Consider the following 20352-nt stretch of genomic DNA (forward strand, 5'->3'; position numbering starts at 1 on the left):
CGCTCTGCGCAGGTGCAGAGGCCGCCTGGTGGGGGCGGAAATCCTAGGACAGGCGTGAGTCGGGCCGTCAGCCCTGAGCTCGCCCCGCTGGGAACTTCACATTTTTCTTTAACCTCATACGGTACCATCCCGACAACCCAGCGATTTAGGGTGAGACCCGGAGGATCCAATTATCCTCATGTTTAAAGCAGGCTCTTCCCAGGCCCTGGTTCGTGGCTTGATTTTCGCTCCTGCAATGGACCCCTTTGCATCATCCTTTCCTTCCCCCCGGCTACTGGTGCGTTCCTAACGGCTTCCTCGCCTGCTGGCTCTCTCCCAGCTAAAAAGACAGAACACAAGACATTCCGCCCCGCATCTTCCAGCCTACGTGGCATCTCTCTTGTCCCCTGTAGGCAAATCACTGGAAAAGCATCTCGATGCGATAGGGGAACTCAGGGGTTAAAGATTTTAGCCTTAGTTGGTAGGCTTGAGATTAAGGCTGTGCAACAGGAATGCACGGCCTGCGGCCTACCCGCGTGACTCCAGAGGTCCCGGAGGGGTTCAAACTTAGAAGGTATTCGAGCTGTTGATCCACCGATAAAGGACTAGGAAAATCTACGTGGGACTGCAACTCTTACCCGATTTACCTACCGTTCCATCTCCTTTTAAAAAGGTCAGCTTGAGCTGAAACGTTAGGATGGTTTTTGCGAGTATGTGCTCTGCCGTCTTCTCAGGTCGCAGGCGTCTGAGCTCAGCGCACATAAGGATTCAACCCTTGTCTCTCCTTTTTGGTTCTGGTAGTGACAGGTGGCACAAACGCTTCCTATGTTCCCGCTGTACTTACCTCCAATGCCTTCCAACTCCTCCAGTCCCGTGTCCCTCTCACCTACACTGCTCTAGAGGTGCAGAGCGGGAACTCAAAACATTGGCTGGCTGAATGCCTGGAAGAGCTCTTGTTAAGAGGGAGGTACTACCAGGCAACCCCTGGCTGGTTTGGCTCAGTGGATTGAGCGTCGGCCTGCGAGCTAAGTGTCGCTGGTTCAATCTTCCAGTCAGGGCACATCAGAGAAGGAAAACTCTGACTCCAAAAAACCTCCGCTGCCTTGCGGCATACCTCTTCAGGGGAAAGGCTAAGGGAGTAAACCCCGACAGAAAATCCGGAGCCGGAGTCCCTAAGGCGGTTTGACATTGTAGTCAACACCGGCAACTCCTGCGGCGCACCTGAAGCCAAGCTGTATTGACTCCGTCTTTCCCTTGGACCCTTCAGCTGCGAAGAGAGGGGGGTCTGCTGCATGGGCAACAGCAGACCCTCCATATCACCCTGCCCAGGCTCTGTAGCTTCAGCTTCGCTGGAGAGGACACTCCAGCGTCATCGCAAGATGTCGATTCAACACGGGAGGAGACAGATACCGTGTCACTCCCGAGTCGGACTGCACAGCCATTCTCGGCGGTGCAGATAGACTCTTAAGAAGCTACACCATCGTCTCTCGAGACGGACGGCTGCCGACGACTACCAGGCAGCTCAGGAGATGGATTTGGGAAGCTCAGTGGGTCTATCCTCTCTCCAAGGTCAGGGGTGGCACACCCTTAATACAATCCATTTCACTTAGTAAGTGTTCAATAAATGTTACCTGTAATTGTTATTCAGGATATCCTATGAACAGGATTCTTGTTTTTCCCAATTTGTGTACGCTGGCAGAACAAAGGCCGAGTCTGGTTCATTTTAGTAACTAATATTTTTGAGCACTTATTTCATATGGTTCAACCTAATGCCATATGTCAAGCTGTGCTGCATGCTTTACAGCAGGGGTCTCCAACCACCTGCCCTCAGACCAGTACCAGTCCATGGCCTGTCCAGAACCAAGCTGCAAAGCAGGAGGTGAGCAGCCGGTGAGTGAGCGAACTGGTCCCTGATGCCAAAAAAAGGTTGGGGACTGCTGCTTCCCAGGGATTATCTCATCCTCAAAACAACCTTATGGGGCAGATCCTACTATTACCCACTTTTCGAGGAGGAAACAAGGCTCAGATTCTGTTTTATAACCTCATATGGTTCCCGTTTGTCCACAGCATCAACTGCTTGCTGTTTAAGTGTGACATAGTCCAGTCTGACCCCACTCTCCTTTCTAGCCTATTTAGTTATTATTCCTATTCCTGTTGGTCTTTTTATTCTCACTGAGCAGAGACAGTCATGCTGAACTACCGTTCAACTGTGTGAAAACGCCATTTTATGTATCAAAAATGACTGAATACCTGCAATCTAATGTGGCGCAAGTGAACATTGCCATTTCTGCACCATATGGTGCTTTTACCCCTCTTGTTTAAGAATGTCCTCCCTTGCTTCATCTGACGGTGCGTGCTCATCCTTTAAGACCCTTGGCAAACATCTCCCTCACCGCTCAGTGCAATCAGTCAACTCAGAGCCCCACTGTGGCTCAAGCCCTCTACACGGCTCCTTACGCTTAGCGTGGTGGAGTTACAGTCCACCCGGGCATGATGCCACCTCTGCCTGGTTTCTGGCCTGTGAAAGTGCTTAATGAATGTTGAAGGAGTAACTGCTTCCTTTATGAAGTTATGAATAAAAGGCCATTCATAGATGTTTTTAAAATTCTAATGTCATTTATTGGCACAAAAATTATTCAGATACAACATGGTGTCTAGACATGGCTACACTTTATACTTTGTGCACTTAATGTTTCTTTTGCTCATCACTCCCAACATGTACGGGACGTGCCCTCTGTCTTTAGCACCTCTATGCCAGCACTTCTGTTTTTCAAGCCCCTGCTCTCAACACGGAGCATTCAGACCTCAATGAAAACACACCAGAGCCACGCGGGCCACTCCACTGCACCATGACCCCGCCGTGCGCTTGCTCTGCTAGGCCGCCCAGCATGCAGAAGAAAACTCCCCTCCTCGTGGTCTGGGTCTCGGACTGAAGTGCGTGTGCCACAGCGTCACAGGGGAGGCAGAAGACAGACCTTTCCCCACCCATTTTGGCCCATCTTGCAAATGTTGCGGGACCAGTGAGGTAATGGGATGGGTGGAAGCGATGAAGTCGGCTTCTACCGCTTCCTTACAGTCCAGAACCCTAAGACGTGTCCTCCGTGACCTGAGGCTTCTTGACTGCGCTGAGTTTGCTGTATTCATGTTGAGAGGACCGACTGAGCCATTCTGTTATCAGCAAACGCTTAGGATGAATTGTGAGTTAAGTCAAAACCCGTATTTCTAAAGTTATAGTTCTCCTGTTCCCCAAAATCAATGGCTTGATTTATGTAGTATTACTGTATTTACTGTCCTGGGAACCAAATCAAGCCTTGTGTTTCTGACAATATATTCTTCAACAGCAGCTAGAAAGTTGGTTCAAACCAACTTTTAATATACAGTAGTTCTTTTCATTTACATTTTGAAATATTTAACGAAGTTGAACTTTCTGACCACTGTTTCAGTTTAGTGGAAGCATATACCAGAGTACAAAAGGCTCCAGAGAAATCCTGTGGGCATGCCTGGGTCTCCAGTCACCAGAAAGGACACCTAAGAAGACAGAAAGAAAAGGAATATTTTAATAATTTGAGCTTCTTCAAAGCCTCACACGGACACACTGGAAAGGGAAAGACTAGGGTCTGACAACCCCTGGGACGCTCGCTGAGATCTCCCCCCACTAATCGTGCAGGACACTCATCACTTCCAGGCAACGGCTGGGCCCGCTGCGGTCCCAGAACACGCTTCCCCGTCGCCTCTCTCTCAGGTTTCCACCCCCAAGCGCGCCTCAGGCAACTGATCAAAGCAGACCCCAGAGTAGTCCTTGATGTTACTATCCCAGATCATAAGTTTGTCTTTTCATCTCCTTCTCTCTGTCATTGTTCTGGCTTCTCTTTTCTTTGCCCCTCCTGTATCTCAGAATTGACAGCAAAAATTACACCCCCCCCGAAAATAAGCAGGCTTCACTCTTTTGAACCATTTTAAATGTAATTTTAATGTATTTTGGTGCTTGCCTTCCAAGTATGCATCCATATTTTTCAATGCTCTTTTTTTTTTTAATTGATTTTTTTTTTTTAAGAGAAAAAGGCAAGGGCGGACGGGGAAAGAGAGATAAAGAAAGATTGATTTGCTGTTCCACTTTATTTATACATTGATTGACTGATTCTTGTATGTGCCCTGACTGGGGATTGAGCCTGCAACCTTGGTGTAGCGGGACAGTTCTCTACCAACTGAGCTACATGGCCAGGGCCTCAATTTTCTCCTTTTTAGAGCAATGAGCATACACAGTGAATACAAACTTTTAAATAGATGTGACCTGGCCAGGTGCTCGGCTGGTTAAGAGTGTTGTCCCTATGCACCAAGGCTGCAGGTTCAGTCCCTGGTCAGGGCACATACAAGAATCAACCAATGATGGCATAAGTAAGCGGAGCAACTAATCAATACTTCCCTTTCTCCCTTTCTCTCTCTTCTCCTCTCTCTCTCCCCCTCTCTCTTTCTCAGATCAATAAATTGCCCTGGCTGGTGTGGCTCAGTGGACTGAGCATTGGCCTATTATCCAGAAGGTCTCTAGTTTGATTCCCAGTCAGGGCACAGGCCTGGGATGCGGGCCAAGCCCAGGCCCCCAGTTGGGGGGCGTATAAGAGGCAACCAGCTGATGTTTCTCTCTTACATTGTTTCTCTTCCTCTCTTTCTCTTTCCCTCCCTCTCTCTAAAAATAAAGAAAATCTTTAAAAAATCAATAAATTAAGAAAACATAAAGAAACGTGAAACTATGATTACATTTGGATAAATCTTTTTTTGCGACCCGGGACACAGGGCGGGGGCCTGACTGCCCAGGTGCACAGAGGGACTTGGAGACGCCGCTCACCAGCCAATGTAGCACTGGCAGAGGTTCTCGTGGGACGTCGCCTGTTTGATGAGCAGCTCGACTTGTGTTGGGACATCCAGGGTTTCGTCGTGAGAGAAGTCCCGACCTAGGACAAGAGAGGCAAAGCATTTAGTTTGCCCCCGGTTTTCAGCTCCCTCCTTGGCCCTGCCTGCCCTTCTCTCTGTGCAGCCCAGGCAGTTCCACCTCGTACGTGAGTCTGAGGCTCCAGGGGAGTTGGGTTTTAGATTCGCCTCCCTGTGACTTGAGCCTTTCCTCCCACAGGGCAGTTGCTTTCATTATAAATTCATCAACGCGAACCTCGAAACGGGCGCTCGGCACTGCCTGGCCGGCTCATGCTGCCTCCTTGGCAACATGCCTTTCCATTTCCACGAGGGTTATTTCAAGTCCTCTATTCTCCGCCAACGTCCAAACCGCTCCTCTGGCCACCGCCACCCCCCGTCGCTGCCCCATCGGCTTTGCGATGTTATTCGCTGAGCACCGTTTTTGATCCTTGCGTGCCAGGCGGCGTTCGAGGTGCTGGGCTTGTTCCCCATGCGCTGCCTCTCCTTCGCTCTCGGGACCGGGAGGGCTGCCCCTCCTACCACTCAAGGCTAAGCTCCCCGGCACTCTGGGTCCCTTCTCCTCCTGCTCGCAGGAGCCCCATAGTACCGACTGCCCTTCCTCTCACGCCCGCCCTCGAACTCTCCCTCTCAACTGCCCTTTCTGTTCTGTAAGCGCGTTCCTGCCTCCCACTAAAGAAAAGAAAAGGCCTCTTAGCCAGCTACTCTTTCCCCAGCTGTGCGTCCTCTCTCATCCCTGCACAGGCCAGCTTCTCCAGAGCTTTGAAACTTGTCTCCTTCCTCTGCTTCTCGGTCTCACCTCACGTCCAATTGTTCCAGTCTGGCTGCAGGCTTACCCCAGCTCTCAGAAGGTCACTGTGGTCCTGCCGCATCATCAGTCTTTACCTCCCAGTGATCTCTGGAATCCGTCCCCACTGCCACCACCCTAGTCTAACCAGCTCTCTAGCCTGGAGGACAGCTCCTGCCCCTCTAATCCATTTTGCGCACACAGGCAGAGCAGGCATGGTACGTGCCGCCCCCCCCCCCCGCCCCCCAGACCCTCCTCTTCCCTCCCCACCCATTTAAAAACTGTCAGTGCCCTGGCTGGTGTGGCTCAGTGGATTGAGCACTGGCCTGTGAGACAAAAGGTCACTGGTTCGATTCCCGGTCAGGGCACATGCCTGCGTTGTGGGCCAGGCCCCCACTTGGGGGTGTGGGAGAGGCAACTGATTGTGTCCCTCCCTCTCTTTCTCCCTTCCTCCCATTTTTCCTAAAAATAAATAAATAAAATCTTTAAAAAAAAGAACTGTCAGTGCTTCCCCTCTGTCCTTCAGATGTAGGATAAAAATGTAAGGTCCTTAAGATCTGGCCCTGTGCTACTCAAGAGTCAAAACATTCTGCACGAGCTTCTGGACCTCTGTTCTGGCTGTACTCTCCCCTCCCAGCACAGTGCACACGCTGTTTCCTGCACCTGGGACCATCTGCCCTTAAGTAACCCCTCTTTCAGATGTTAGCTCCTGGGCTGGTTTGCTCAGGGAAGCTTTTCCTGAGCTCTGGAATGGAGATTAGATCCCCTGTGCCTGGCATCAGAGCCACAAGTCCCTTCGTTCCACTTAAAGTGTCCTGTTTAGACGCTGAGCCCCATAGAGGCAGGGATCTGTCCGTTCTCCCCAGTGCTCTTTCTTCAGCATCTAGCACAGCGGTTCTCAACCTCTGGGTCATGACCCCTTTGGGGGTCGAACGACCCTTTCACAGGGGTTGCCTAAGACCATCGAAAAACACATATATAATTACATATTGTTTTTGTGATTAATCACTATGCTTTAGTTATGTTCAATTTGTAACAATGAAAATACATCCTGCATATCAGATATTTACGATTCATAACAGTAGCAAAATGACAGTTATGAAGTAGCAACGAAAATAGTTTTACGGTTGGGGGTCCCCACAACATGAGGACATGGATTAAAGGGTCGCGGCAGTGGGAAGGGTGAGAACCACTACGCTAGCACGTGCAGGTGCTCAGTAAATAAACAGCCCTTGACGACCACACCAACGTGCGAGGCCCCAGCTAAGGTTAAGCACTGGGTAGCACATGTCTCACTGGAGCCTCGTTGTCCTCTTGAGAGGCAATCTCACCATCTTCAGACAACGAGACGGAGGCTCAGGGGTCATGGGCAGCGGGGAAACCGGGATCTTGGTTTCCCCGATTCCCCACCCTCCATGTCACACCACCTGGCCAACGTGATACATCTCCTTTTCAAAAGCATGCATTTCTCCCCCTCCAGGGTCTCCACTCCGTAACAGCTACCAAAGTACAGACAGGCAACGATCAGACCAGTCAGATTTGCTCTAACGTCAAGTCATGATGATTAAAAAAAGTGTCTCCTGTGTTTGGCTAACTTTGATCCCAACAGAACTTTATTAACCTCTGTTAAAATGAGATTAACGACATCACTTAAAGTAAACTTATTGGAAAGAGAACAGGGAGGGTTCGTAACTGATGGCTTCAGAGACACCCCAGTCAGCACAGCCCAGGCGTAGGCACCCCCACCACTGGAGGACGGGGTGACTGCTCTCAGATCTTATGCTCTTTGAAGTAAACACGTACACATACTACTCACCAGTGAGCTTATCGCGAACTCTGTTAATAATCTGAATAGCTTTCTTATTTAGGGCCTCTGGTTTGACCAGACCATCTCCAACTGGAATATACAAAGTAGAAACAACAGTAAGAACTGGATCATCCAAACAGGTTCAAGGGGGCGCCCCTGCTTTGCTCAAATATTCGCTTTCGTAAGCGTTGAGCAATTCTTGCTGTGTCTGTCCCTGTGCTCAGAACACAATGAGGAATTCATGGAACCTTTTCTGCTCAGAGGCAGTTTTGTCGCTGCATCGCGCTGACCCCTCTCCTGGTCAAACACAGCTGCTCTTTTCTTACTGAGCTAGTTCCTGGCGCAAGTCCTCAGAGGGCGGACTTACTGAAAGAATGAATAGATTCTGGCACTGTGGTCCCGGTTTTCTTATGGGCTGGTTCCCCGAGTTCCACGCCATCCAAAATTTCTAGGAGGAAAAAACTCAATTAGTTGAAAACTCAAAAAGCCTTTGTTCCAAGGTATTAGCTCTAATTCTTCACACACCATATTCCCTGACACTTGCCCTACCCACCTCCTAGGGGAAAGGGGAAAGGAAGCATTACGTTAGTCTTTATGCACGTAAGAGTCTGATCCAAGCAAGCAGCATCAGTACAATGTTTTGACACAGAGAACAGGAGCTTGAATCAAAGACCTGCTGACAACACTTATTTGCTTCAACAAAAGCTGGAAAGCACTGGCCAGGTAGCTCATTTGGTTAGAGAATCGTTCCGGTGTGCCAGGGTTGTAGGTTCAATCCCTGGTTAGGGCACATACAAGAGGCAACCAGTGAGTGCAAAAATAGGTGGAACAACAAACTGATGCTTCCTCCCACCCCAAAATCAATAAATAAAAATAAAAGAAAAACTAGTAATAATATAAACAACTTTTCAATGGGTGACATCTATGACTGAAGTGTTATTCCTTAGAGGATATTTTTCTGTAAATATTTTATTTATTTATTTTTAGAGAGAGAGGGGAGGGAGACAAAGAGGGAGAGAAACATTGTTGCGTGACAGATCAGTTGTCTCTCACACGCCCCCACCCAGGGACCTGGTCTGCAACCCAGGCATGTGCCCTGGCTGGGAATCGAACCAGTGAGCTTTCAGTTCATAGGCCGGTGCTCAATCTACTGAGCCACACTAGCCAGGGCTCCGTGGAGGAATTTATACATCAATTCCAGAGACCAAAAGTCCTTGGCTTTAGGGTCACCCTCCACTAACTGTGGCTGTTAAGAGGGAAGAGTCTTGAGTCAGGATTACACAGTTATTTACAAACTGCTGCCCTTGTACACCACAGACCTTCAAAATGAAGACAGTAATAATACTTTTTTTTTTTTGTCTGCCACCTTCAGCTTTTTCTTAAAGTATATTTTATTGATTATGTTGCACAGTAGTTCCAATTTTTTTCCCCTTTGCTTCCCTCTGCCCAGTACCCCCCTTCCCTTCAGCAATCCCACCCCCCCTTAGTTCATGTCCATGGGTCGTGCATATAAGTTCTTTGGCTTCACCCTTTCCTATATTATTCTTAACTTCCCCCTGTCTATTTTGTACCAATCGATTATGCTACTTAATCCCTGCACCATTTCCCCATTCTCTCCCTACCCACTCCTTGCTGATAACCCTCCAAATGATCCCCATACCTATGATTCTGTTCCTATTCTGGTTTGCTTAGTTGGATTTTGTTTCTATTTTTTAGATTCAGTTGTTGATAGTTGTGAGTTTGTTGTCATTTTAATGTTCATAATTTTGATCTTTTGCTTAAGTAAGTCCCTTTGACATTTCATATAATAGGGATTTGGTGATGATGAACTCCTTTAGCTTCACCTTGTCTGGAAAGCACTTTATCTGCCCTTCCATTCCAAATGATAGCCTTGCTGGATAGAGCAGTCTTGGCTATAGGTCCTTGCCTCCCATCACATTGAATACTGCTTGCCAGTCCCTTCTTACCTTCAAAGTGTCCTCTGAGAAATCAGCTGATAGTCTTATAGGCACCCCCTTGTAGGCAACTCTCCGTCTCTTTCTTGCTGCCCCCAGGACTCTCTCTTTATCTTTCACCTTTGGCATCTCAGTCATGATGCGTCCTGGTGTGGTCTCCTCTGGGTCCAGCTCACCCGGGACCCTCCGAGCTTCCCAGACCTGTATATCCATCTCCTTCGCAAAATTTGGGAAGTTTTCCTCATTTTTTTCAATTCTTGCTTCCTCATTCTGCACTGGTTAACTGTTTTTTTCTTCCTTATGTTCCAAATCATTGATTTGAACCCAGGTTTCCTTACCTTCACCACCGGTTTTGTGTGGATTTTCCGTCGTTTCACTTAGCATAGCCTTCACTTCTTTTCTTATGCGTTTGCCGTACTCAAGCATATCTGTCAAGCCTGTGAGCATCTTTATCACCAGTGTTTTGAACTCTGTGTCTGTTAGGTTGTCTGTCTCCTCATCTGTTAGGTTGGCTATCTCCTCGTCGCTTAGTTCTCCCTCTGGAACCTTGATCAGTTCCCCCTTTTGGGCCATATTTCTCTGTCTCCCCATTCTGACAGGCTCCTATGTTTGTTTGCCTCCACGTCCCAGGTAGAGTTGTCGCTCCTGTTATGTTGTAAGGGGCAGAGCCTTAGGGATTCGTCAGTACAGGGTGACCCGTTTCACCACGTTGTGGCGCTGTGTGTGGGGGAGGGGTCCGAGAGGGAACGATGCTGCCTGCCCAGCACTTGCCCCTTTTCCAGGCACCTCTCCCGCTTCTGCACCAGACTGGCGCCCCTCTAGCTGCTGCCCTGGCCGTCGTTCCCAGAGTGGGTGGGTCTGCGGATGTTCTAGGACCATGGGGCTCTTTAAACAAGCGGACTCTGCGGAGACCAGCAGTTTCTTCCTCTGCCCCAACCTCCACTGGTTTGCACAGTCAGAAGCAATGAGGCTTGATTTTCCCCGGTGCTGGGACCATGAGCTGGAAGGTCCGGTGAGGAGCTGGGAACGCTCCCCCAGGTGTCCCTCCCTACTTTTTAAAACGTGTGACTGTTACTTCCCCCGGCCTTCTGCTGCTGCTGCTGCCGCCGCTGCCACCACACCACACCCTCTCCACCCCGGCTCCGGGCCTCCCACCTGTCTGGGTGAGTGTTTCTTCCTTATATCTTTGTTTGCTGGACTTCCATGCAGCTCGATTTTCTGGAACTTCTGGTTGTCTCTAGTTGTGAGGTAGTTGTATTCCTTCTTAGTTATGGAGGGAGACGCAGCCTGTCTGTCTAGGCCTCCACCTTGGCCGGAAGTCTCAATAATACTTTCCTAATGACCCCTTGGAGCTTAACTTTTAGGACACATAAAAACAACCGGGTCCTCCCCCAGCTGGTGGCATCAGACACAGAGCTGGCGGTCCCAATCCCCCTCTGCATGCCACAGGCAGCATGTAGAAGTCACCCAATGATGCTGAGAGTTCAACAGGAAGTCTCCCATGTTTTGGATGAGACCAGGCACCTGCACAAGGCACCCCAGACACTGTGGGTGACTGAGGCATTTTCAGCTCCTGTCACGGGGCTAGGGTAGAGTACATGCATGTGCAGAGATGCCACTGTAACCCAGGACTCCAACTTCCTGCCCAGAGCACCCCTCTCCCTTCTACCCACCAGATTCCATCTGTCCAGTAAGTCTCAGCATGAAGTCGATCAACCCAGGCACCCCCTTACTTACTGCAGGTCCGGGCGGTGACTCCGCCGAGTCCCACAGTCCTTCTGTTCCAAGCCAGATCAGGTGGGTACACAGTGGAACACACTGTTCTCTTATTTCGCCTACATTTTGGTCAGTTCTATATCATGACTCTCTGCTTCTTTAGGGCAGAGTAGTCTCTATGTCACATTCTTTTTACACCCTTAAAAATTATTTGGCTTAGCTAAGTAACTAGTTGCAAATGTTCCATAAATGACTATCCCAACAGTATTTCCTAGCATGTGAACTGCGTAGATGTTGTTAGAGGTTATGAAGATAAAAAGGACAGTCTGGGGTTGGGGGACGAGAAGAAGGCTAAACACAGTTCAACAGCTTTACTCGAAGACCTCTGAAGAGTGTTCAACACTCAAACCTGCTCTGGCCCTTGCGGGGCGTTACCTGCCTGGGACTCTATTTTGCCCACCGCACTCTCGGAAACAACGTTTCACGTGGTTTCCTGGCTCCTCAGGCAGCCACATGAGTATATTTCTGCTACTTCCATCTTCCTACTTCTGAGGCATTAACAATGCTTTAGGATCAAGGTAATATAGCTAATAATTGCTCCCAGTCCAGACAATCCAAAGGGCATGCTAAATACTAACTAATAATCAGACACACTTCTAATTGTATTTTTAGAGTTACATTAAGATTGGTTAGGTAGATTAAAATTTCAGAGCTTTAGGTACCCACTCTATCCTAACAGGCATTAAATAAAAGCATATACTAAGGGTGCTTAGTGCTCAGTAAATATTTCTAGACCAAGTATTTGAAGTTAAATAAATGCCTATTGCATGATACTTTAGCAGTGACAGACAGAATCGCCTTTCCTTTATGCTGACTTCCTCCTGTTCAGCATCTGCTACTACGTTAAGTCATGCCTCCTAATGGCAGTGACAAAGCTCACCCTGCTCTATGAACACTGGATAGACGTAACTAGAATCTGCAGTCTCCCATGGGAGGCACCTACCTACTGACTGGCCAGCAGAGTAGGAATCTGTCCTTGTTCGGGATCGCTTGTTGCCTTTGGTATTTGCTAGGGAAAGAAATAAAGGGACGATTAAAAAGTGCTTTCAGACTTTGACTTGAAAGAAACATAGCTGATGTGATATTTTCTTATAATCATAGAAATATAACATTCCCAAAAGCTGTATCCCCGAAGAGAGAACCAAAGACGTATTACGCAGGAGTATGCGGGTGGACGTTAGCGTGGGTGTCCAACCCTGAGGGACACTCTGTACCGTGCACTGAGACAACGCAGACCAGACCCCCTAAGGTAAAAGCACGACTTCATCGCGATGAGCAGACTCCTCTTGTCAGTGAACTTCTAAGGAGGCGGGAACAAGCGGCAGACTGAGATCACAACTCTTTGCATCTCCTATCAAAATTCCAGCTTGCTACTCTATATGAAACCCAAGCAAACAAAATTCACTAGGGTACTTAATTTATACTGGAAAGTAATTTAATTAATATCCAAATTGATGACTGGAGTTTTCTGTTTATTTATTTAAGTTTTATGTATTTAAACATCGATGTGTGGGAGAAACACCGTCCCCAACTGGGGACCTGGCCCGCAACCCAGGCACCTGCCCTGACTAGGAATTGAACCAGTGACCTATTAATTCGCAGACCAACATTCAATCCACTGACCCACATCAGCCACCAGCCAGGGCTAAGTTTTTCTGTTCTACTTAATAAAAACACTTGAAATTCGTTTCCAGACAGCAGAGCTACTTCGTGAAATTTACGCAGTAACTCAGTAACATGTCTCAGGCTCCAGGCCCGAAGGGCCCTGGGTTAGTGAAACGCCCTGTGTCAGAGACTCCGAGCTTGGGAGGCTGCCGACTCCAGCTCCCGAGCACTTGCTAATACTCACTGTCCATCAGCCTCCAGTTCAGCAAGGGGTCGTAGACAAAGGCTTCCAGCACGGCCATGACACTATCCTTGTGTTCCCGGAGCACTTCCATCACCGTGTGGCATGTGATTCTGTAGTTGCCGTCCAAACCGGTAACCTGCAGAAGGGACCGAGCCACTCATCACAGAAGTCACTGATACTGGCCCCTTTAAGGCCCCAGGACCAGAAGCCAGAAGGTCGAGAGGGCCCGTCACCCCCACTGAGGAAGCAGACACAGGCCATTATTGATGTATGAGGCTGGGGATGTCTTTGGAGCAAGGGGTCAATCAAGTCATGACTGTGACTCATATGACACTGTGACTCACGTGACGTAAAGAACAGTAGTACTTTCAAAGACTGGTCATTTCTAACACAGCGGAAAACACTGGAAAAAAGACTACAGAAATGTTCCGGGCATTTTGGGGAACTGATGAGCCCTAACAAGCGAGTCTGTCCTCAGGGAGGGTCGTAGCTCTATTGGCTCGATTCCAAAGCAGCTTGTTACCAGTATCTACGCACCTCCATAGCATTGGTCAGCATTCTTGTCAGTCGGAACGGAATCTTCTCTGGGAATTTCTCTCTGGTCATAGCAACCTAGAGGGTAAGAAAGGAAAAAAACAAGTGCACTGGTTAGACTGTTGTCTTCGGCTCACGCCAGGTGAAGGCCGGTGGCTTTCCTTTGCATCACTAGCACTGCTTTCAATTAAAGTGCAGCAATGAAGTAGCTTCAGTTCAGTGAGGGGAGTTATCACAGGAATTTAAAAGACAATTAAGAAAAAAAAAAGAATGAGAAAGGGAAAGAGGGAACAAAAAGAGAAAGCACGCATCATGCCCAGCCTTGGGCCAGCAGGCCACGTGCAGGGGGAGGGTTCCCCCACTCAAAGTGGGGCGTGCACAGTGAGTGAGTGGCCCTTGCCCCAAGGGGCATTTGAGTCCAAGTAATCCAGGTGTTAAAGAGCGTGGGTATCATTTCTTAGATCGCCTTCCCATCCCCTTGGTAAGAGAGGGAGAGGTGACATGACACACTGTGGGCTTAAGTTTGGCAGAATGGTCAGAGGAGGGTGGAAACTGGTCGTCCAGGAAGGTGAGCTTTATGTGGAGTCCTGGAACGTGCGCTCACCTCGAAGCAGTCCCCAAAGTCAATGTGCAGAATCTTCCCACTCAGCCGGTCTAGCATCAGGTTGGATGGGTGCCTTTGAGAAACGGAACAGAGACCAGGGCAGGTGAAGAGAGCATCATGGTAAATAAATCAACAAGCATGTGATACTCTAGGCCATAGGTTGGCAAAGTACAGCTCTCAGGCCAAATCCAGCCCCCAGCTGCCTTCGTAAATAAAGTTTTATTGGAACACCCTCATGCTCACGTGTTTAAGTATTGTCTCAGGCTGCTTTTGTGCTACAATGGCAGACATGAACAGTTGTAACAAAGATCGTATAGCCAACGAAGCCAAAAACATTTATTATCTGACTTTACAGAAAGTTTGCCAACCCCCCGCTCTAGGCCTGAAGCGAGGATTTATCTGTGTGAACCACAAGCTGTCCCATGATACCATGATATGTTGGTCCCAAGATACACTGTTTTTGGTGGTGCTGGCATCTCAGAGTGACAAGGCCCTACTCCGTTACTGCTTCGTACCTACCACAGGGTCTCGTCTCCGAGCCCAGAAGCCAGTATCACCTGAATTGTGTCAACAGGCATTCTATCTTTTTTTTAAGACAAGAATTTATTATTTTTATGGGACAGAATCACTTTTACTCTCAAATAAGTGCACGAGACGTGATCCCAGGAGAAAAACAACACACATCAGAAAACTAGTTAAAAAAAAAAAAAGTCTATTGAGTCAATTTCCAAACATTCCTAAACCACTTTTCAGTCAGTACATCTGGATAAAATTTATTATGAAGAAATATGAGAAGGATCTACTTTGGTTGGTTTCAATTATAGAAATAGAATTATTTATCTCAGCATAGTGGTGATTGATAAATGTTTATTGAATCAACAAAATCAATAGGATTTAATGGTTTTTTAATACATTAAACCAACCTATGCGGAAAGTAGTACCCTTGAACTAGGATTTTTCTTCTCTTTGGTTTGATGTGCTGCTCTGTTGGCATGAGTAATAAATAGGAGACTAAGGCTGATGCCGCAAAGAATGCCTAAAGTACAAAATACACATATTTACCAAATGGTCATCAATTTCACTGGAATACAAAATGAAACCATTCAAGAACACTGTAATGGAAAATAAAGACTAAAAGAAACGAATGAAATTCACTCACCTATCTCCCAGGCCCAAAATATACCCAACCATGGACATGACAGCTAAAGAGCGGGTATAATTGGTTCTTCGATCAAACCACACCTAGAACACAGGAGCTCAAGTGAACTCAGGCTCTGGAAGCTTTAGTTTTCACATAATTATACCAAGACCAGTTGTTGGCTTATATTCCATCATAACCAGTTAGAACATATAATGGAATAAAGATCTCATTCACAATTTAAAAAATAATAAACTATGCTCGAAATAAACTAGAAGATGTGCAGAAATTAATAAATAAATTAAACTTGGCCTAGAAATATGAAGACTTGAAAATATCCATTTAAGAATATCCTTTAAAGACTGTCAAGATGTGCCCTCATTGGTGTGGCTCAGTAAATTGAGTGCCAGACTACGAACCAAAATGTCACCGGTTTGATTCCCAGTCAGGGCACATGCCTGGGTTGAGGGTCAGGTCCCCAGTTGGGGGTGTGTGAGAGGCAATCACGCATTGATGTTTCTCTCCCTGTTTCTCCCTCCTTTCCCCTCTCTCTAAAAATGAATAATTAAAAAAATAATAGATTGTCAAGATATAATATCCTCCCAAGTTATTTGATAAATTTAATGTAATTCCAATAAAAATTCAGTGGCTCTTTTTTGGGGGGGGGCGGGGTCCTTGACAAAATGATCCCAAAATTTATCTGGGAAAAAAAGTATGAAAATAGCCAGTGAGAAGAATCATGTGTTAACAGTATGGAACTTGAGGAGAAACAGGCAGAAAAATCAATGAAACCAAGTAGAAGCTCTACAAGGAAACCCAAATTTAGTGCACGATAAAAATGGAATCTTTTAAACAGGGAAAGGATGAATTATTTGGTAAATACCATAGTGTTGGCTAACCATCTTAAGAAAATAAAATTTATAACCTAATGCTAGGTTCCAAATTTGGTTAAGAATTTTAATGTAAAAATAAATCTTATAATTAGTACAATATATGTAAAAAGATACATAATGTTGAGGTGAAGAGGGTCTGTCTAAATATAAAGCCAAAGGCACAAATTTTAAATAATTAAAAAACCTGTTAACTGGTAACTTTAAAAATGTCTGTATATCAAAAATAAAATTAAAAATAAATTCAAAACCAAGAAACACACCATTAACAAAACTAAAACACCAAATAAACAGGAAATGTATAACATACACGAGAAAGCTTTAATTGCCTTAATGCAGAAAGCGCTTAAGTGCTATTGTAAGTAACAGGAGAAACACTAAAGCACTAAATCTACAGCTGCTCCATTGCAGGGCTCGCCCATGTAGTCTTTGTTATGAAAACTGCACATAACCTACAGCTAATCCCGACAGAGATGCGCCCACGGGTGCGCGTGAACAAACAAGAAAGCCACCGTGACAAGTGGGTGCACGCATGGAGCCGGGCGTCCCGTACCTCAGAGCTGGGGCTCTTCAGCCACAGCAGCTTGGCCAGGTCGTCCCCGGCCGTGTTGTTGACGGCGTGCTCGAACACCTCCACCTTCTGCATCAGAGTCAGGTGATCGTAGTCCGGAGCCATCTGCACCAGGACACAAGCACCGTGAGAGCGCGGCCCGGGCCACGCGGCTTACACCCGCGAGGCAATGAGGCGCCGGCCCAGGCAGAGCTGGGTTCTAATGTCACCACCGCCGCCAAAAGAAGCAAAATAAGAACGTAGCAAAGGGAAAAATGGAGTGGGCACGCCCACCTGCGCCCACAGGAGGCGCCAGGGCCTACGGGGCAAACATCAGGCCTCACCACAGGGCACGCCCACTGGTGTGAATGAGGGCACTGGATGGATCAAGGTTTTGGGAAACAAACAATTCTTCCTTTGGATTTATGCATCTCCTAAACATGATATCTTCACAGGGCCAGTGCTCTGTGTGCATTATGGGCCTGATAAATAATACTGTTCAGTCTCATAAAACCGTAACTCCTGGGCTTTAGGGTCCTTCTGTTTCTTAGAGAAGGTTATCTTCCTTAGGGTTCACATTCTTAAACTGTCTGCAGCGGCTAAGCCTCTCAAACCACCTCTTTAGTGACGGGCATATGTAAGCACATGAAAAGGATCTTTGTACAACCTCCCTGACTGGTGAGCTCTGCCTCCAAGACCCTGAAGAGCTGGGTCCGGCGGCCCCGCACATACCCGCAGCATGATGCGGTGCTCGATGTTGAGAAGGATCTTCTTCTTCTCCCTGTAGTCCCGGATGAGGGCGTGCAGCGTGTCACAGTGGGGCACCCAGCCGATGAGGCCCGAGTTGGTGGATAACGGAATGACTGCGTATCTCTGGATGCTGGCGTCCACAGGAAAGCGAGGTTATGGGATGGCAAACAGGGCACACCTTGGACCCACTCACAGTATGTGCCGGTTTTAACGAAGCCCCTGCACGGGGCTGTACTGAGGTGTGTGATGGGGGTCTTTTACTGAGGACAAGGCATCACGTAACAACAGCGCTCTGATGGCATGAACCTGCCTAACAAACTCGAGGCTCTGGGGGGAAATCCAGTGGTTATTTCTATGCCTAAAATAACCACCCAACTAAATATTCATGTTCTTAATAGAAAGAGGTGTTAAGAGAGTAGAGGTTGTTAGGCTGGAATCTCATCAGGGGCAAAACACATCAAATCTGTATAATCTCCAGTCTAACGGCCACAAAGTGTTCCGTTCTGGATCTCTGGAGGTTGTTAAAGGCACTTCATATGAGAATACCCTAAAAATATGGAGGATTTTCCTTTGATGATATATTTTTGCAAAGGTACGTGACTACGTGGCAGAGATGTAGGAAAACACTGTCGCCCTGCACACCTGAGATTCTTCCGAAGTGATGTCGGGTCGTTGGCCAGAAGGGTGTTAACCAGGCCGAAGAGCTGCATCACTCGTTCATCCTGCCGCAGGTCTTCGTGGCCCTTCAGGAGGAAGACAAACTCATGCCCGTTGCTGCCTGGAAGGAACGGTGGGAGCAGTTAGTGCAGATCAGAGGGTCTCCAACCCATCAGGGGGTGGGCCACCATTGTCTTCAAAAGGTCATGCAGACTTCATACACCTTACCCTACAAGCAGAAAAAACACTCCCGAGAACTGATCAACAAACAAGGCCCTGCTTTTGATGGTCCCCCAATGAGATGCTGCTCAAATTAAAAATAAATACATTAATAAATAAATATGTTCAAAAGTTCTGTCTTTGGGGACCAGGGATGATTCTGCATAAAATGGTCATTCTGAATGTTCCTTTCCCAACTCACTCTGCCCTTCCCTGTCCTGCTCTGACCTGGGAAGCCTGACCTCTCCAGAGTGTATCTATCACCTGGGCTCCCAGTTGGGTATGGCCAATATGGGCACTGGCAGGAGGTCAGAAGGCGCGAAGAGGGAGAGGTCAGAGTACTTGTCCCTGACAACCAGTCTGGCCACAGTTCTAGAAGCAGCTGTCCCTCTACCTGGGCTACAGCTTCTGGTGGTGTGTGGCATGTGAGAACGTGGGCCCCTTCACATGCTCCACACCCCCCGGACCCCGCCATAGGAATATGATGAAGGCCACCTACAAGCAGAATGTAAGAGCTTAGGAGCTTGGCCAGCTCCTTGGTCAGGAAACAGCCAAAGAGAAACGATTTCTAGATGTGAACCTGGACTGTAACCAACTGCAGAGAAAGAGCTAGCATTTTGATCTCTCAAAGCTTGTGTGGAGTACGCTCCCCCGCAGGCCCCATTTGCATTCTTTTCTGTACTCGATATAACCCTGTTCTGGGAAAGCCTGTGTGGCAGAAAGCTCCACCAGCTGCTGCCACTGGTGCACACGTAAGTCCTAATAAACCCATGTCTTTCAAAGCCAGTCCTCTGGGTTATTTCTTTGCAATCGGCAAGCAATACACTGAGGTTTTCCCAACCCTCAGCTCCTTGCGTAACAGGTGGTGCAGCTCTTAATGGGCTCCTTGCCTTTTCAGGTCTGGAAGGTGGGGGTAATAGACTCTCACTGTTGGCTCTCTTAACGCTGTTTACACCCCTGGAAACAGTTCCTCCATTAGGTCTCTTTAATTAAAAGTGGCTGAGAACCTGACTGACACATGTTTTAGTATTCGGGGACGCCAGCCCGTGGAGAGACTCTAATCACCCGTGGACTCCAAGGAACTGGTGCTGGAGAGTGATCACTGCATAGAAAAACGGGGGTGTAGCTCACTAAAGGCAAGAGACCTCAAAATGCCACCAGAGCCCTTAGGCTTCCTGAAACCACCCTAGACAGGTAACAAACCTCACTGTGAGAATTCACTCCCACTTGTCGGGACTTTACACAATCCTATCCCACAAAGAGGGACCGTGATGTTAAAAAAGAACACTCCAGAGCCCAGACACCCTTCCTTCGGGCAGCCCGTCCTGTTGATGCGTGCAGCCCGATGCCTCCCTGTCGGCCCCATCAGTCCCCACCCGCTGCCCCCACAACCTGCGCTCCACGCTGCATACCTTACAATCCCTTCACCCGGTCTCATGCAGGGTCGCTGCGCTTCACTTACACAAGCTCAGCTATGGGAAGGAACTAGGAGTCTCGAGGATGGAACATGGAGAAATCCACTTGTCCTCTGTTCCCCTCACAGTAGACACGGGAGAGACGGAGCATGTGAGAGATCGGGAGTGGGAAGGGCAAGCAGCATTTTCCAGGGCGGGGCAGGGGCTCAGCCAGGATGGGAGAGACGTGCAGGTGGGAGACGCGCACCATTGTCCTTACCCATAAGCGTCAGCTTCCGGGGCCTCTGCTTGGAGGTGATGACTTGCAAAGATGGTGCTATAGACTGAATGCGGATGACCGGCTGGTTGGGGTCATACGTTCCCGGCACAGCCAACTCCAGGTCCCGGCACATCAGGAGTTTGGGGGAGACGTACTGCAGCTCTAAGGATGTGAGCTGTGAATAATGACCACATGGCTTAGGTTTCTGCCTCCAGCGAGGAATTTAAATGCAATTTAAGTATTTTACAATGAACTGCTAA

At 47.9% G+C, this 20352-nt stretch overlaps 1 protein-coding gene across 1 annotated transcript in view; it reads right to left on the reverse strand.

Annotated features, from left to right (window-relative positions):
* Positions 1-2573: 2573 nt before the first annotated feature.
* Positions 2574-20352, reverse strand: part of MTOR (mechanistic target of rapamycin kinase) — a 114088-nt gene continuing 96309 nt past the window's right edge. The window contains exons 45-57 of the mRNA XM_090268590.1: positions 20093-20267; positions 18185-18320; positions 17525-17672; positions 16796-16918; positions 15374-15456; positions 14215-14287; positions 13614-13688; positions 13077-13212; positions 12171-12236; positions 7864-7944; positions 7506-7586; positions 4823-4928; positions 2574-3507 (exon numbers count right to left, since the gene is read on the reverse strand). Of these exons, the coding sequence (XP_090124716.1) occupies positions 3492-3507; positions 4823-4928; positions 7506-7586; positions 7864-7944; positions 12171-12236; positions 13077-13212; positions 13614-13688; positions 14215-14287; positions 15374-15456; positions 16796-16918; positions 17525-17672; positions 18185-18320; positions 20093-20267 (1299 nt within the window). The 3' untranslated portion in view covers positions 2574-3491. The remainder of the gene's footprint in view (positions 3508-4822; positions 4929-7505; positions 7587-7863; positions 7945-12170; positions 12237-13076; positions 13213-13613; positions 13689-14214; positions 14288-15373; positions 15457-16795; positions 16919-17524; positions 17673-18184; positions 18321-20092; positions 20268-20352) is intronic.

This window comes from Furipterus horrens, unplaced genomic scaffold (genome assembly GCF_987537825.1).
Source record: "Furipterus horrens unplaced genomic scaffold, mFurHor1.1.pri manual_scaffold_3, whole genome shotgun sequence".
Lineage (NCBI taxonomy): Eukaryota > Metazoa > Chordata > Mammalia > Chiroptera > Furipteridae > Furipterus > Furipterus horrens.